The 12,490-nt window shown below is 45.4% G+C and overlaps 1 protein-coding gene across 5 annotated transcripts in view; it reads right to left on the minus strand.

Moving 5' to 3' along the window:
- Window positions 1-12,490, minus strand: part of Sptan1 (spectrin alpha, non-erythrocytic 1) — a 65,668-nt gene that overhangs the window by 27,632 nt on the left and 25,546 nt on the right. For 3 of the 5 annotated variants that reach the window (XM_052725642.1, XM_052725644.1, XM_052725641.1), the window contains exons 16-27: window positions 12,238-12,419; window positions 11,671-11,914; window positions 11,381-11,503; window positions 10,971-11,188; window positions 9,544-9,636; window positions 8,242-8,376; window positions 6,706-6,854; window positions 5,602-5,661; window positions 4,330-4,528; window positions 2,537-2,641; window positions 1,925-1,948; window positions 880-915 (exon numbers count right to left, since the gene is read on the minus strand). In XM_052725642.1, the coding sequence (XP_052581602.1) occupies window positions 880-915; window positions 1,925-1,948; window positions 2,537-2,641; window positions 4,330-4,528; window positions 5,602-5,661; window positions 6,706-6,854; window positions 8,242-8,376; window positions 9,544-9,636; window positions 10,971-11,188; window positions 11,381-11,503; window positions 11,671-11,914; window positions 12,238-12,419 (1,568 nt within the window). The remainder of the gene's footprint in view (window positions 1-879; window positions 916-1,924; window positions 1,949-2,536; window positions 2,642-4,329; window positions 4,529-5,601; window positions 5,662-6,705; window positions 6,855-8,241; window positions 8,377-9,543; window positions 9,637-10,970; window positions 11,189-11,380; window positions 11,504-11,670; window positions 11,915-12,237; window positions 12,420-12,490) is intronic. The other 2 variants (XM_052725645.1, XM_052725643.1) reach the window with 1 other exon arrangement.

Consider the following 12,490-nt stretch of genomic DNA (forward strand, 5'->3'; position numbering starts at 1 on the left):
ATAGGAAGTCAAATTCATTCCATTTTGCTGTAAGAAAAGTAACAGTGGGACATGAAGAACTGAATCAAATGAAAAAAAGTCTCATGCCTTTTTTTATTTTTTAAACCAAGTTAATAATAGAACCATGAGGGACACTAAGCCTGGGCTGGGACAGCTTAGACAAGATACCTGAAGAGCACAAGGGTGAGCAGAGGAGGCTAGATTTCCAAGCTGTCTTCTGTCCTGAGAATGTACTTTTATGTAACACAGAACTCTACCTGTAACCGGTTTATAGCTTAAGCAATGAATTACAAGAGCTGAGCCAGAAGAGAAGATCCTGTAAAACTAAAGTGTGTCTGGCTGGTGCTGCAATCTTAGCTGGAAGCACAGTATACCAAGCCTCCTTCCACATTCCCTGGCAGAGCTTTGCTGTTCTGGTGCAGCGCTAACCCTGCACTGGGTGAGTGACGTCAGCTGTGGGGGTAACTTGCTCCTCCCCTTCCTGCTTTGGAGATGGGACCTTCTATACACAGGTTTGCTTGAGCTACAGATCTGGTCACTCAGATAAGACAGGAGGCCTAAGGTCACTCCCATTCTCAGTCCTAGTAACAGACCTACTGTCCTCTGCCATCCTGGGGGGTAACACGAGAATGGATCACTCCCCAGGTGAGGTGTACTCTGGGATCAAGATGGGCCACCCTTATTGGGTCTTCTGCTTCTGTGTATTACGCTTGCCAGTTACACAGACAGCAGAATACAGGCACTAGGGTTAGAAGGAGCCCGTACCAACCAAGTGAGAGCTCACCACAAGCTGGACATCAAGAAAAAGGCACACACGGAAGAACGTAAGGTGCTGCAAGTTCCTGCAGAACACGTGAGCCAGTGCAAAGGCGCTCTTACCTTCCATGGGGAGGCCGTCTTGGAATCTGCTTCATCCTAGTCAAAGAAAAAGGAGTCAGGCAGCATGTCATAAGCACAGAACCTTTCCAGTCAGCGACTGTGATCCCAGAGGAAACCCAACAGTTCATCTTCACTACTATGGAACTCAGAGCTGACTACCCAGCAACCAACCTAAGGCTGGTTGAAAGGAATCACTTAACACATAAAAATCCTCCTCCCCTTTTAAGATCTATTTTGTGTCAATGAGTGTTGTCTGCATGTATGTACATGCACCACCTGCAGGCCTGGTGCCCAGGGTGTTCAGCAGAGGGCATCAGATTCCTTGGAATTGAAGTTAAGGATGGTTGTGAGCCACCCATCATGTGGGTGCTAGAACTGATTTCAGATTCAACTCTATAGCTCCCTACTGGTTTTTTTTTTTTTTATGTTTTGGTTTCGCGAGACAGGGTTTCTCTGTACAGCTTTGCGCCTTTCCTGGATCTCGCTCTGTAGACCAGGCTGGCCTCGAACTCACAGAGATCCGCCTGGCTCTGCCTCCCGAGTACTGGGATTAAAGGCGTGCGCCACCGCCGCGGCCCGGTTTATTTTTTTCCAAACACAGTAAAAGAGATGGAAGGAAGAAATTCAATATAATGGTCATCTTTTCTTTAAGTCATACTAAGAGAATCCTTTGAAAAACAAACAAACAAATAATAAAGGAATAGTATTAGGGAAAAAATTTTAGAAAGATAAAGATCAAACATGTTTTGGGCAGGTAGGTGGTAAGCTCTTATAACCTTAGCATTAGGAGGCTGAGGCAGGATTGTGAATTTGCAGCCAGTCTGAGCTATATAATGAGTTCCATGCCAATCTGGGCAACACTCTAATAACAAAACACCCTCACTTTTGTTCTGGAGAATGGCAGGCAGCATAGATGCCTAGAATTTCCTTTTCACATTCTTACATAACAAAAGGTCTCTGTCATTCAGTAGCTCTTGCCTTTACATTCTTCCCAAAATCTAAATCCTTGCCAAGCTTGAGATCTACATGGAACCCTGTGACTTACCCTGGGCATCATGCCATACACTTCCTACAAGGAGAGAAGAAAATTGGTGTTAACACAGAGGAAACATGCTTCAGAATGCCATACAGTAAATGTAGGTGGAACGAAGAGCCACAGAAGACACGCTGGAAATCTAGCTGGGAAATCACTAGCTACTAGCTATCAGAACTCCAAATCTAATGCTTATACGTGCAACATTTATCTATTTAAGGAAGCCAATGGCAGCAGACATTCAGCTTCCACAGCTCTTTATGGGCTTAGGGAGAGCATGGGATGAAGTGTGAACTACACTGGCCTCAACTCTGTGTTATAGAATGTGGCCTTGCCCGGCGGTGGTGGTGGTGGCGCACACCTGTAATCCCAGCACTCGGGAGGCAGAGGCAGGTGGAGCTACAGAGTGAGTTCCAGGACAGGCACCAAAACTACACAGAGAAACCCTGTCTCAACAATAAACAAACAAACAAACAAACAAGTAAAGAAAGAAAGAAAGAAAGAAAGAAAGAAAGAAAGAAAGAAAGAAAGAAAGAAAGAAAGAAAAAGAAAGAAAAAAGAATGAGGTCTCTGGGGCTAGGAAGGACTCGAGGAAGAACCTTGGTCCAAGGTCAAGACACCCACCTGCTGCTGCACAGCCTGCACTTCCTCTGCCATCAGACCTTCAGACTCCAGGTCTTCAGCTACTTTGTTAATGTCCTTCAGCCGAGACTCATTGGCTTTCAGATCCTTTGAAGTAAAAGTCACAATAATTAAATACACAATAGCAAGTCAGGGGAGGGGGGACACTCTAAGTCCCCAGCACCGGACAAACACAGAAGCTGCAGAGAGAGTAAATTCTAAGTAAGTCCCCAGCACCGGACAAACATAGAAGCTGCAGAGAGAGTAAATTCTAAGTCATATAGATTACACAATCCATACGATCTTCACCTCAGTAATCTGCTGTCAGACCCAAGAGAACCAACTTCTTTTGTTTTGGTATTATTTTTCTGTGTGTGGTGGCGTGAGTGTGTCACAGTATACGTATGAGGTTAGGAGGACAACTTGTGCAAGTCAGTTCTCTCTGGCCACCAAGTGGGTTCTGGAGACTGAATTCAGAATAATCCCAGGCTTGGTGGCAAATGCCTTAACCCAATGAGCCATCTCATGTCCTGAGAACTAACCCACTCACCCCCTTTTTTTAGAGACAAGGTTTCTCTATGTAGCCCTGGCCATCGTGAACTTGCTCTGTAGATCAGGCTGGCCTTGAACTCACAGAGATCCACCTGCCTCTGCCTCCTAGTGCTGGAATTAAAAGTGTGCACCACCACTGCACCAGTGAGAACCAATACTTAAATATATACATATGGCTGGAGAGATGATTCAGAGGTTAAGAGCATTGATTGCGCTTCCAGAGGTCCTGAGTTCAATTCCCAGCAACCACACAGTGGTTCACAACCATCTATAAATGAGATCTAATGTCCTCTTCTGGCATGCAGGCACACAAGCAGAAAGACCACTGGATATACAAATACATAATAAATAAATAGATAAATCTTTATATATACGTGTACACACACACACACACACACACACACACGTATTTATTTTAAAAGCCAGGCAATGATGGTGCCTGCCTTTAATCCCAGCACTCAGGAGGCAGAAACAGACAGATCTCTGTGAGTTCCAGGTCAGCCTGGTCTACAGATTGAGTTCCAGGACAGCTAGAACTACACAGAGACACCCTGTCTCAAAAAACAAAACAAAACAAGGAAAACAAAAAATTTAAATGCCGCAGGGCGGTGGTGGCACACGCCTTTAATCCCAGCACTCGGGAGGCAGAGCCAGGCGGATCTCTGTGAGTTCAAGGCCAGCCTGGGCTACCAAGTGAGTTCCAGGAGAGGCGCAAAGCTACACAGAGAAACCCTGTCTCGAAAAACCAAAAAAAAAACCAAAAAAAAAAAAAAAAAAAAAAAAAAAAAAAAAAAAAAAAAAAAAAAAAAAAACCAAAAAAATTTAAATGCCAAGTTTTTTGTTTTTAAACTTTACTCACTTATTGTATGTGAACTGGTGTTTTGTCTACATATATGTCTGTGTACTACATGAGTTACAGGTACAGAGAGTTGTAAGTGTGGGTGAGGGGAATCAAACCTGGATCCTCTGCAAGAGCAGTCAGTGCTCTTAACTTCTAAGCCATTTCTCCAGCTCCTTAAAAAAATTTCCAATTATTAATTTTATGTCTCTGTTGTTTTTGCCTTCATGCGTGTTTATGTACCAAGTTTGTGCCTGGTGCATGTAGAGGAAGTGAAATGGAGGTATAGATGGTTGTGAGCCACTATGTGGATTATGGAAACGGAAGCTGGCTGCTGAGCCATGCCTTCAGCTCCAAGAACTAGGTATTTACACAACTCTGCAGCCACACTACAAGCTTCTCATACCTTCTGGAAGTCATCGAACTTTTTCTGCAGCACCTCAACCTGCTCCAAGTCTGCGCCAACCTCTTCACTCGTTAGAGCGGCCTCTTTCTCATTGATCCACTGCTGTAGCTCATTCGCTTCCCGGAACAACATGAACTTCTTACAACTCTTCTCCAACATGCCTTTCCGCTTCTCACCCAGTTCCAGCAGAGACTGATATCTGACAGAAGTCAAGAGGGTGACAAAATGGGCAAGAACCCAAAGATGCTAACACAGGACAACCACTAGGCATCTGAGGTGTGATCCAAGGCATGATTTTGTAATGATGATGCCTAGCAACAAAGGATCAACAAAGGATCAGAGCACACAAAGATGAGGATACTAAGCACCCAAACTACAGCTTCAGGGATAAGCGCACAGTGCACTGGTCATAACTGGCTGGGGCACACTCATCTCCAGGCCAGGTTTGCAATTATGATGACCACCGAAGCCTGAAACCAAGCACTTGGCACAGAAACAAAATGTTCATGCGGCTACACTGGAGAGATGAGATGAAGCTACACAAAGATGAAACTACATAATACATATAAGGGAATGTCTTGGTTTTCATAATTCTCTGAGCAACCCCTAAGTGGGGGAAGATATGAACTTTAACACAGTCCAATACAGGATATTCCATCTCTGGCCAGCAGGACATTTCCATAGTCATCTGTGTATTTTTCAGCAAGTTATTGAAAGAACATTTGGTATGTATACAACTTCATCATCTGCAAGACTTAAGAAGAATCAAAGAATTTTCTAACCCATGCAAACTAAGATACAAAAAACTCAGCTGCCACAATCTTTAGAGACACAAAAACAAATCTGATTAAGAAATCAAATTCGAAGTTTAAGAAAAATCTGAAAATCATCACTAAATCTAAGTTTCCCAAACAAATAAAAAAGTGCCAAGATACCAGAAATCAGAGCCCCTCAACCTCTAAGCAGCACTTCACTTCCTCCCTACTGAAGACTACGGCAAAACTGGCTGCAGGTTTATAGAGGACAGAGACTGCTCCTGTGTATCACAAAACTGGAGTGAACCAACACCATTCCAACACAAGCAGGCAGAAGCAGCCGGGGAGAGCAGTTCCATGGAGAGCTCTCCCACAGCCAGCAAAGCTGTGCTACAGACGTGGCAAGTCCCCTGCACCACTTTTCTGAATGGAGAGTGCTTTGGAGAAAAGCGGCAGAGGGAGAATGGACAGGCGTAGAGTGGACATGGGGGCTCAGCGAGGCTCTCAGCCTACTCACAGTTCTTCCACCTGTTTCATACGCAGAGATACACTGCCGGCCTCCTTAGTTATGCGTGTCCTGCACAGAGGGGGTACAGCAAAAGCATGCACACATTAGTGGGATTAATCCACGGGAATGAAAAGCAGCAGCTCCGACTGGTGCCATGATGGCAGATGCTTGAAGTGGAAAAAACTCAGGAATCATTCAAAAGCTCTCAGAAGCAGCCCAGGCCATGAATAAAAATCACAGTGGAGAAACAGTAGGAAAATTAAATGAGAGGGTTAGTTTACCTTCGTGTTCCTGACAAGTCTGCTACACTTAAGGCAGCGTTCCCTGTACTGCAAACACTAAACTGCACAGAGCAAGGCCAGGGGACAGAAGAGACTTGAAGGACAGTGCTGAGTCTAACAGCCAGTTCAGCAACACTATCTCCATCAATACTGTGCTCTTTTATGACCCAGGCCTGTGACAAGAACACAAACTCAAGTGTCCCCTTGTGTATGCAGGAACAGTGAAGAACTCCTAAGTGAACAAATGGTTCTTGTCATTTCAACATCATTAAGGTCAGAAAAGCTCTTATTCTAAGCCCTACTGGACTTAGAAATCTATGTCCTGGGTATTTCCTAGGTGCCCGAAGCTGTTGACTTCATTAGCAGAGTAAGGTATGCACTACAGGACAGACATACAGTACAATATGGGGCTTATCTATATGATGAGGAGAAAACCAGCTTAAAAAATAAATTACATTCTCTGAATCCAAAGCTATGGAAGAGAGAGCAGCTCTCTAGGCAGCTGTCCAAGGGGGGCAGAGCCAAGGGGTAAGATATCTGAAAATGCAACCCCAAAAGAATCTTGCCTGCAAGCCAAAGGCTAACATTGTATCAAGTAGTAAAATGTGGTGTAGAAAAAGCAGCCCAGAAGCACAGGAAAAAACAAGTGAGATTAAGGTATTAGTCCAGAATTTGGGCTCTAAAAGGGGAATTTGTGGGTTAGGAGACTTGAGGGAAGCAGAAAGAGTACTAAGGGATCCAGAGACCCCAAGACACTGACTGTATCTGATTTGAGGGTCGGATTAAGCCCTGAGGGCTGTCTAGCCTGTGCTGTGTGTGTTCAAGCCCTTACTGGTTGTCAATTTGCCCCTGGCGCAGCGCAATGCTGCCCTGCTCTTCCAGGAGGTTCTCCCTCGAGGCTGACTGGGCGGGGTCAAGCTTCTTCACATATGCAGCTGGCACAAAACCCTGACGATCATTCACTTCCACTTTCCACCAATCCTAAGGGAGAGAAAAAGAAGACTGAAAGCATATTCTTTTCCTGAGAAAGACAAGAGCTTACACTGGCCTGTTTTTCTATTTTTTAATTTTGTGTCTCTGTGTGTATATTACAAGTATGTGCTCACACGTATGCCCACCGAGTCCAGAAGCGTGTGTCAGATTTTCTTGTAGCTGGAGTTACAGGGAGTTGTGAGTCTTGTGATGTAGTGCTGGGAACTCAACTCCTCTGGAAGAGGAGCAAGTGCTCCTAACTGCTGAGCAACCTCTCCAGTGCCCAAAACACTGGCCTATTTGCATGTGTATGTAGCAGACACACACAAAGGAGCTCTATTACTTCAAGAAGCCTGTGACAGATTAAAGTCACTCTGCAGTGCCACACACGGAGAGTTACAGGTTAAAGATGCAGTTAACCATGGAGGCCAGCCTTCCCATGTGCAGTTAGTTCAAAACTATGCTGTCCAACACTGTAGCCACTAGCAACACAGACCTATTTAGCTTTTGTATATTGGAACCAAACTCACCAAGAACTTCAGTTATACTAACTATAATTCAAGTGTCTGCCATATGTGCTTAGAAGTTACCATGGGCACAGCAGACACAGTATTTTCAACCTCACCTTTAAAATATGGCAGGGAACACTGCTCTTGTACAAACTAGGTGGACCAGAGAGTTGGATTTTAGTTTAAAAGATGTTAATGACAGATAAGACTCACAGGCTTCCTTAATCACTAAGGATGGGCTCAGAGTTCTCTAGCAACGGCCAGAACAGTTCTTTGACCTTAACTAAGATGGGAAGCAGCATCCCTCATGACCAGTCAAGTATTATGCAAAGGAATACATCCCTCCCTTCAAGGACAGTGTCATACAAGCAAGTGCTAAGGAACTAAAGCTGATGTACTGGGCAGCATTTAATTTGAAGATGAAGTGTATAAGGTGTATCACAGCTGCCTTCAACTATCTGCTAATTTTGAGCTACAACTATACAGTCTAGATGAGTAACCAACAGACAGGCTCAGTAGGATACAGTGCCTGTCCAGCCTCCATGAGGTCTTGTCTTCCAGGGCCAGCACCATAAACAACTACCACCAACAGTGTAAGTTATGGAGCAAATAAATCACGCCTCAAAAGGGAGAATGTTCAGCCAGGAACACTTGATTTTGATTGATTGTGAAGATCCTGCAAGTGACTCGTGGCACTACTTGCACATGTCAAGACTCCAGAGGATTGATCTAATACTTCCCTAGTCATATGTGGCTCTGGATAAATGAAGAGTGACTGGGATTTTGATAAAGTAACACTCTTCTCTTCCCATTCTACCCAAGGATATCCAGCAGAGAACATACTCCACGGTGCTGATGTACCCAACCCTGGCCATCCTGTGCCTTGCCTTGTTGGTGCTGTTGAGCAAGGTGAGGATATCCCCTTTCTTCATGGTGACCTCACGAGGGCTCTTCTCCTGATAGTCATAGAGAGCCAAGACTAGCTCCTTCCCGGTCTCATCATCCATGGGGGCCACTTGTTGCTAACAATCCAGAGGAAAGGCAAAATGATTAAATGTCACTCATAATGTGTCACCTAAGCACACAACAGTCCAACTTTAACAGATATATTAAATACACACTTATGAGAGTTCTTTTTTTTTTTTTGAGACAGGGTCTCTATGTGGCCCTGAAACTTAAAAAGAACTTTGTAAAGAGCCATATAGACCAGGCTGTGCTGTGGGATGGTCTGTATGTCAAATGTGTTGCTGATTGGTCAATAAATAAATCACTGATTGGCCAGTGGCCAGGCAGGAAGTACAGGTGGGACTAACAGAGAGGAGAATTGAGAGAACAGGAAGCTGGGTCAGGGAGACACTGCCAGCCTCCATGATGACAAACAGCATGTAAAGATGCCGGTAAGCCACGAGCCATGTGGCAAGGTATAGATTAATGGAAATGGATTAATTTAAGCTGTAAGAACAGTTAGCAAGAAGCCTGCCATGCCCATACAGTTTGTAATCAATGTAAGTCTCTGTGTTTGCTTGGTCGGGTCTGAGCGGCTGTGGGACTGGCAGGTGACAGAGATTTGTCCTGACTGTGGGCCAGGCAGGGTAACTCTAGCTACAAGGCTGGCCTTGAACTCATTCTGGAGAGCTGTCTGCCTCTGCCTCCTGAGTGCTAAGATTAAAGATTTATGCCACTACACCCAGCTCCTTCAGAGTTCTTTACTGAAACTACTGAAAGTGATTTGTTCAAGCTGTTGAGCATTAAAACAAATATATGACTGAAAAATCCAGATATGGTGGCTCATGTGTATAAATAAAGCACTTGAGAAGCTAAAAGGGAAGAATTAATTAGTTTGAGGCCTACCTGGACTATAAAGTGAGACCCTGTTGAAACACCAAAAGGGGGGTAGAGTTAACCAAACAAAAACTCTCTTCAATTAAATGTGCCTGACTGTAGACCTTTGTGTGAGAAGAATGTTGCCCATAGCAGGTATGGTGACATGTGCCTTTAATCACAGCACTCCAGCAACCAAAGCAGAGGCAGGCCATTTACTCAAGTTTGGGGCCAGCCTGGTCTACACAGTGAGACCCTGTCACAAACAAACCCAAAGAATACTACCCACGGCCTTAAATGTCTGTCAATTTCCCTTGCCTCATCCTGGGCCCTCAGTACTCTAGAACTAGAACGGCAGCACTACTTACCCGGCATGACTGGGCCTGCTCTCGCAAAGCCTGGATGCTGCTGCCATAGGCGCTGAGATCAGACATCAAAGCTTCATGCTTCTTGAGCAGAGCCTGAAACCATACACATGGAACCTTGTCTGTCTTCAGAGGCCCTTGCCATAAGAAGACATGACTGCTAGCTGTTCTGTATACTCCTAATTTTTTTTATATTTTGTAAAATACATTTTTAAAATTGTTTGAGAATATCATACAATAGTAGTGCACCTACATCTCCACTCCCCTCTCCCCTTCAACTACTCCCATACTTCCCTCCTTTTCTACAATTACTATTCTCTCTCCGTACGCACGCACGCACGCACGCACGCACTCTACTGAGTAAATTTATTGCTGCACATATATGTATTTGCGTCCGGGGCTGACCACTTGTGACTGGACAACCTACATGGGAGCTTGTCTCTGGAGGAAATGGATTCTCCCTCTCTCAGCCGCTGATCACTAATAGCTTTTCATCTAGGGGTAGCACCTTGTGGAATTTTCCCCACTCATGTTGGCTTATACTTCTTCCTGTGTGTGCATACACAGTGGCTCATGCATGGAGGTCAGAGGACAACTTGCAGAAGTCAGATCTCTGATTCCACTATATGGGCCTGGGCATTGAACTCAGGTCAACGGACTTGGCACAAGTGCCTTTACCCACTGAGCCATCTTTGCCAGCCTGTCTACTGCTGAGTTACAATCTCCTCTTTCCCCCTGCTTTACCTGGTTGCAAAGTATCTGAAATATGCAGACACCCACAGAACTGTTATCTCACCTACCTGGGAATCCCTTTTTACAAGGCTACTGTGTCACTCCCCACTAACATATCTCCTGCGTTTTGGTTCTCTGTGAAGGCTCAACTCACCTAGGGAGGGTTTTGGCACTGGGAATGGAATCCAGAACTGTGTACATGCTACACCAGTGCTTTACCACTGGGCAGTGGCCCCAGATCTCTCATTCTGTTTCTGACAAGACTGTCAAGAGGTAGGTCTGGAGACAACTGTCTCAGACCTTCATGAATCAAACATGAGAGTTACAGTAAAACAACAGATGATTAGTAAAAAGGGTACACGCGTGTTGGTGTATGCACTGAGTGTTGCATGTACATGCATTGCTAAGTTTACAAAAGGTGTCAGTGTTGGTTAGCATTCTTGCATAAGATGGTCTGACTACATGTCTGCATTCACATGATGAAGAATAAATGTGACTTAACAGTTGAAGGTGGGTGACAAGCAGTCTTTTCTTTGGTCTTGAATTTCCAAAATAAAAAGTAAAAAAGATTCCTAATCACCTTAAAAAGCAGCTGCAGGATACTTCCCCTTTCCTACAACACCTTTTCCACTACTTTGCTTTCTACTCTATGGCCGGGCCCATTTCCCAAATACATGCGATGCTCAGGTCTGAGCTACCTCAGCAGAGTCCTCATCCTTCCCATAGTCGGTACTGCCCACAATGGGCTCCTTCTCCCGCATCCAGGACTCAGCCTCGTTGGCATCGGCAAAGTACTGCTGGGCCTGCAGTGAGTCCTCTAGATCTTGCCTCCGCTGGGAGGCTTTGGCTTTCAGTGCCTCCCACTTCTGGTTGAGCTCACTCAGTTTGGCCTTCACGTCCTCGGCAGCAAAATGGCCTGGAGAGATGAGGGTAAGAAGCACACTGACTGACAGCAAAACTCCCAGATGAGGCCTGGTCAGAGCCACTGACAGAACGAGACGGGGCTCAGTCTTGGCCTCACTAGCTGGGTCCAGGTCCATGTACTGAGCCAAGAGGGTAAAGACATAAAGAACACCACCAGGTCTAGTCAGTGACCACACTTACTCACCTTCCTCCACCATGGCATTTCCCTTCTGTGTCACCGCTTTGATACGGGGTTCATGCCCAGCAATTTCTGCTTGTAAAGCTTGATGTTTCTTTAGCAGATTCTGGACTCCAATTAGATCTTTGCCTAAAAGCAAAATCCATTCTCTTGTCAACCGGCACTGAAGTGACACTATGGGCTCCCAGCAGTGCTGCAGTACAGGGGTCTAAACTTCATCTCACTCCCTCTGACAGAATCCTTTATGCTATGGGATGCTGCAGTGGCATGGTGCTGCCTGGGACAGAGAGACTAACCTCTATTAGTGGATGCAGCAATAGGCTCCTTTTCTCGAATCCAGGTTTCCTCATCCTCCACATCCCGGAAGAGCTGCTGCAGACGAAGAGAATCTGCCAGCTTCTGCTTCCGGGCCACCATCGGTTCTTTGAGAGCTTCATAGCGAGCCACAAGGGCCTCTTGCTTCTTCTTAATGTTTTCGGCATCGAAATGGCCAGCATCTTGGAACTGGCGGGCCTGAATTGTGATGCCATCAATTCGATCCTGGGAACAGGATGATAAGGTTTGAAAACTGCAACCAACTCCCAGAGACTCTTCTCTGCACATCTCCAGCCTATTACTTGGTGTGAGGATTCATCAGACACCAAGAAAAGTTAACACGGTGCTTGCCCTACCCTGAGAATGTTTGTTCTGCCACGGCCTTCCCTCACTCTAGGCTCCCGGAGAGCACTGAGGGAGAACACTTTGAATAGAAGCATGTAGCGTCCTGTAAGACAGCCATGTATTTCTTTCACGTTCCCCCAACACTCATCATTCTCCTATTCAGCACCGCCTTGCTCCACCACAGGTCCCATTCCCCACTCCACCTGGTGAGCAGCCACATCTGCCTCTAGCAGGGCGTGCTTCTTCTGGAGGTTCTGGACATTTGTGAGGTCTTTGCCATAATCATCTGAAGCCAAGTGACCTTCGACTTCATACAGCCACAATTCAATGTCCTCAACATTGCGATTAAATTGTTGCTGCTGGTTGGCTTCACGGAGCTTTATTCCTGGTCAAGGGAGTGGGTTTAATTTTCTGTTAGAAATGCGATTCATTAATACTGATCATGAGCCATGGTAT

Source organism: Peromyscus californicus, unplaced genomic scaffold (genome assembly GCF_007827085.1).
Source record: "Peromyscus californicus insignis strain IS unplaced genomic scaffold, ASM782708v3 Scaffold_7__1_contigs__length_154581171, whole genome shotgun sequence".
Taxonomy (NCBI): Eukaryota; Metazoa; Chordata; class Mammalia; order Rodentia; family Cricetidae; genus Peromyscus; species Peromyscus californicus.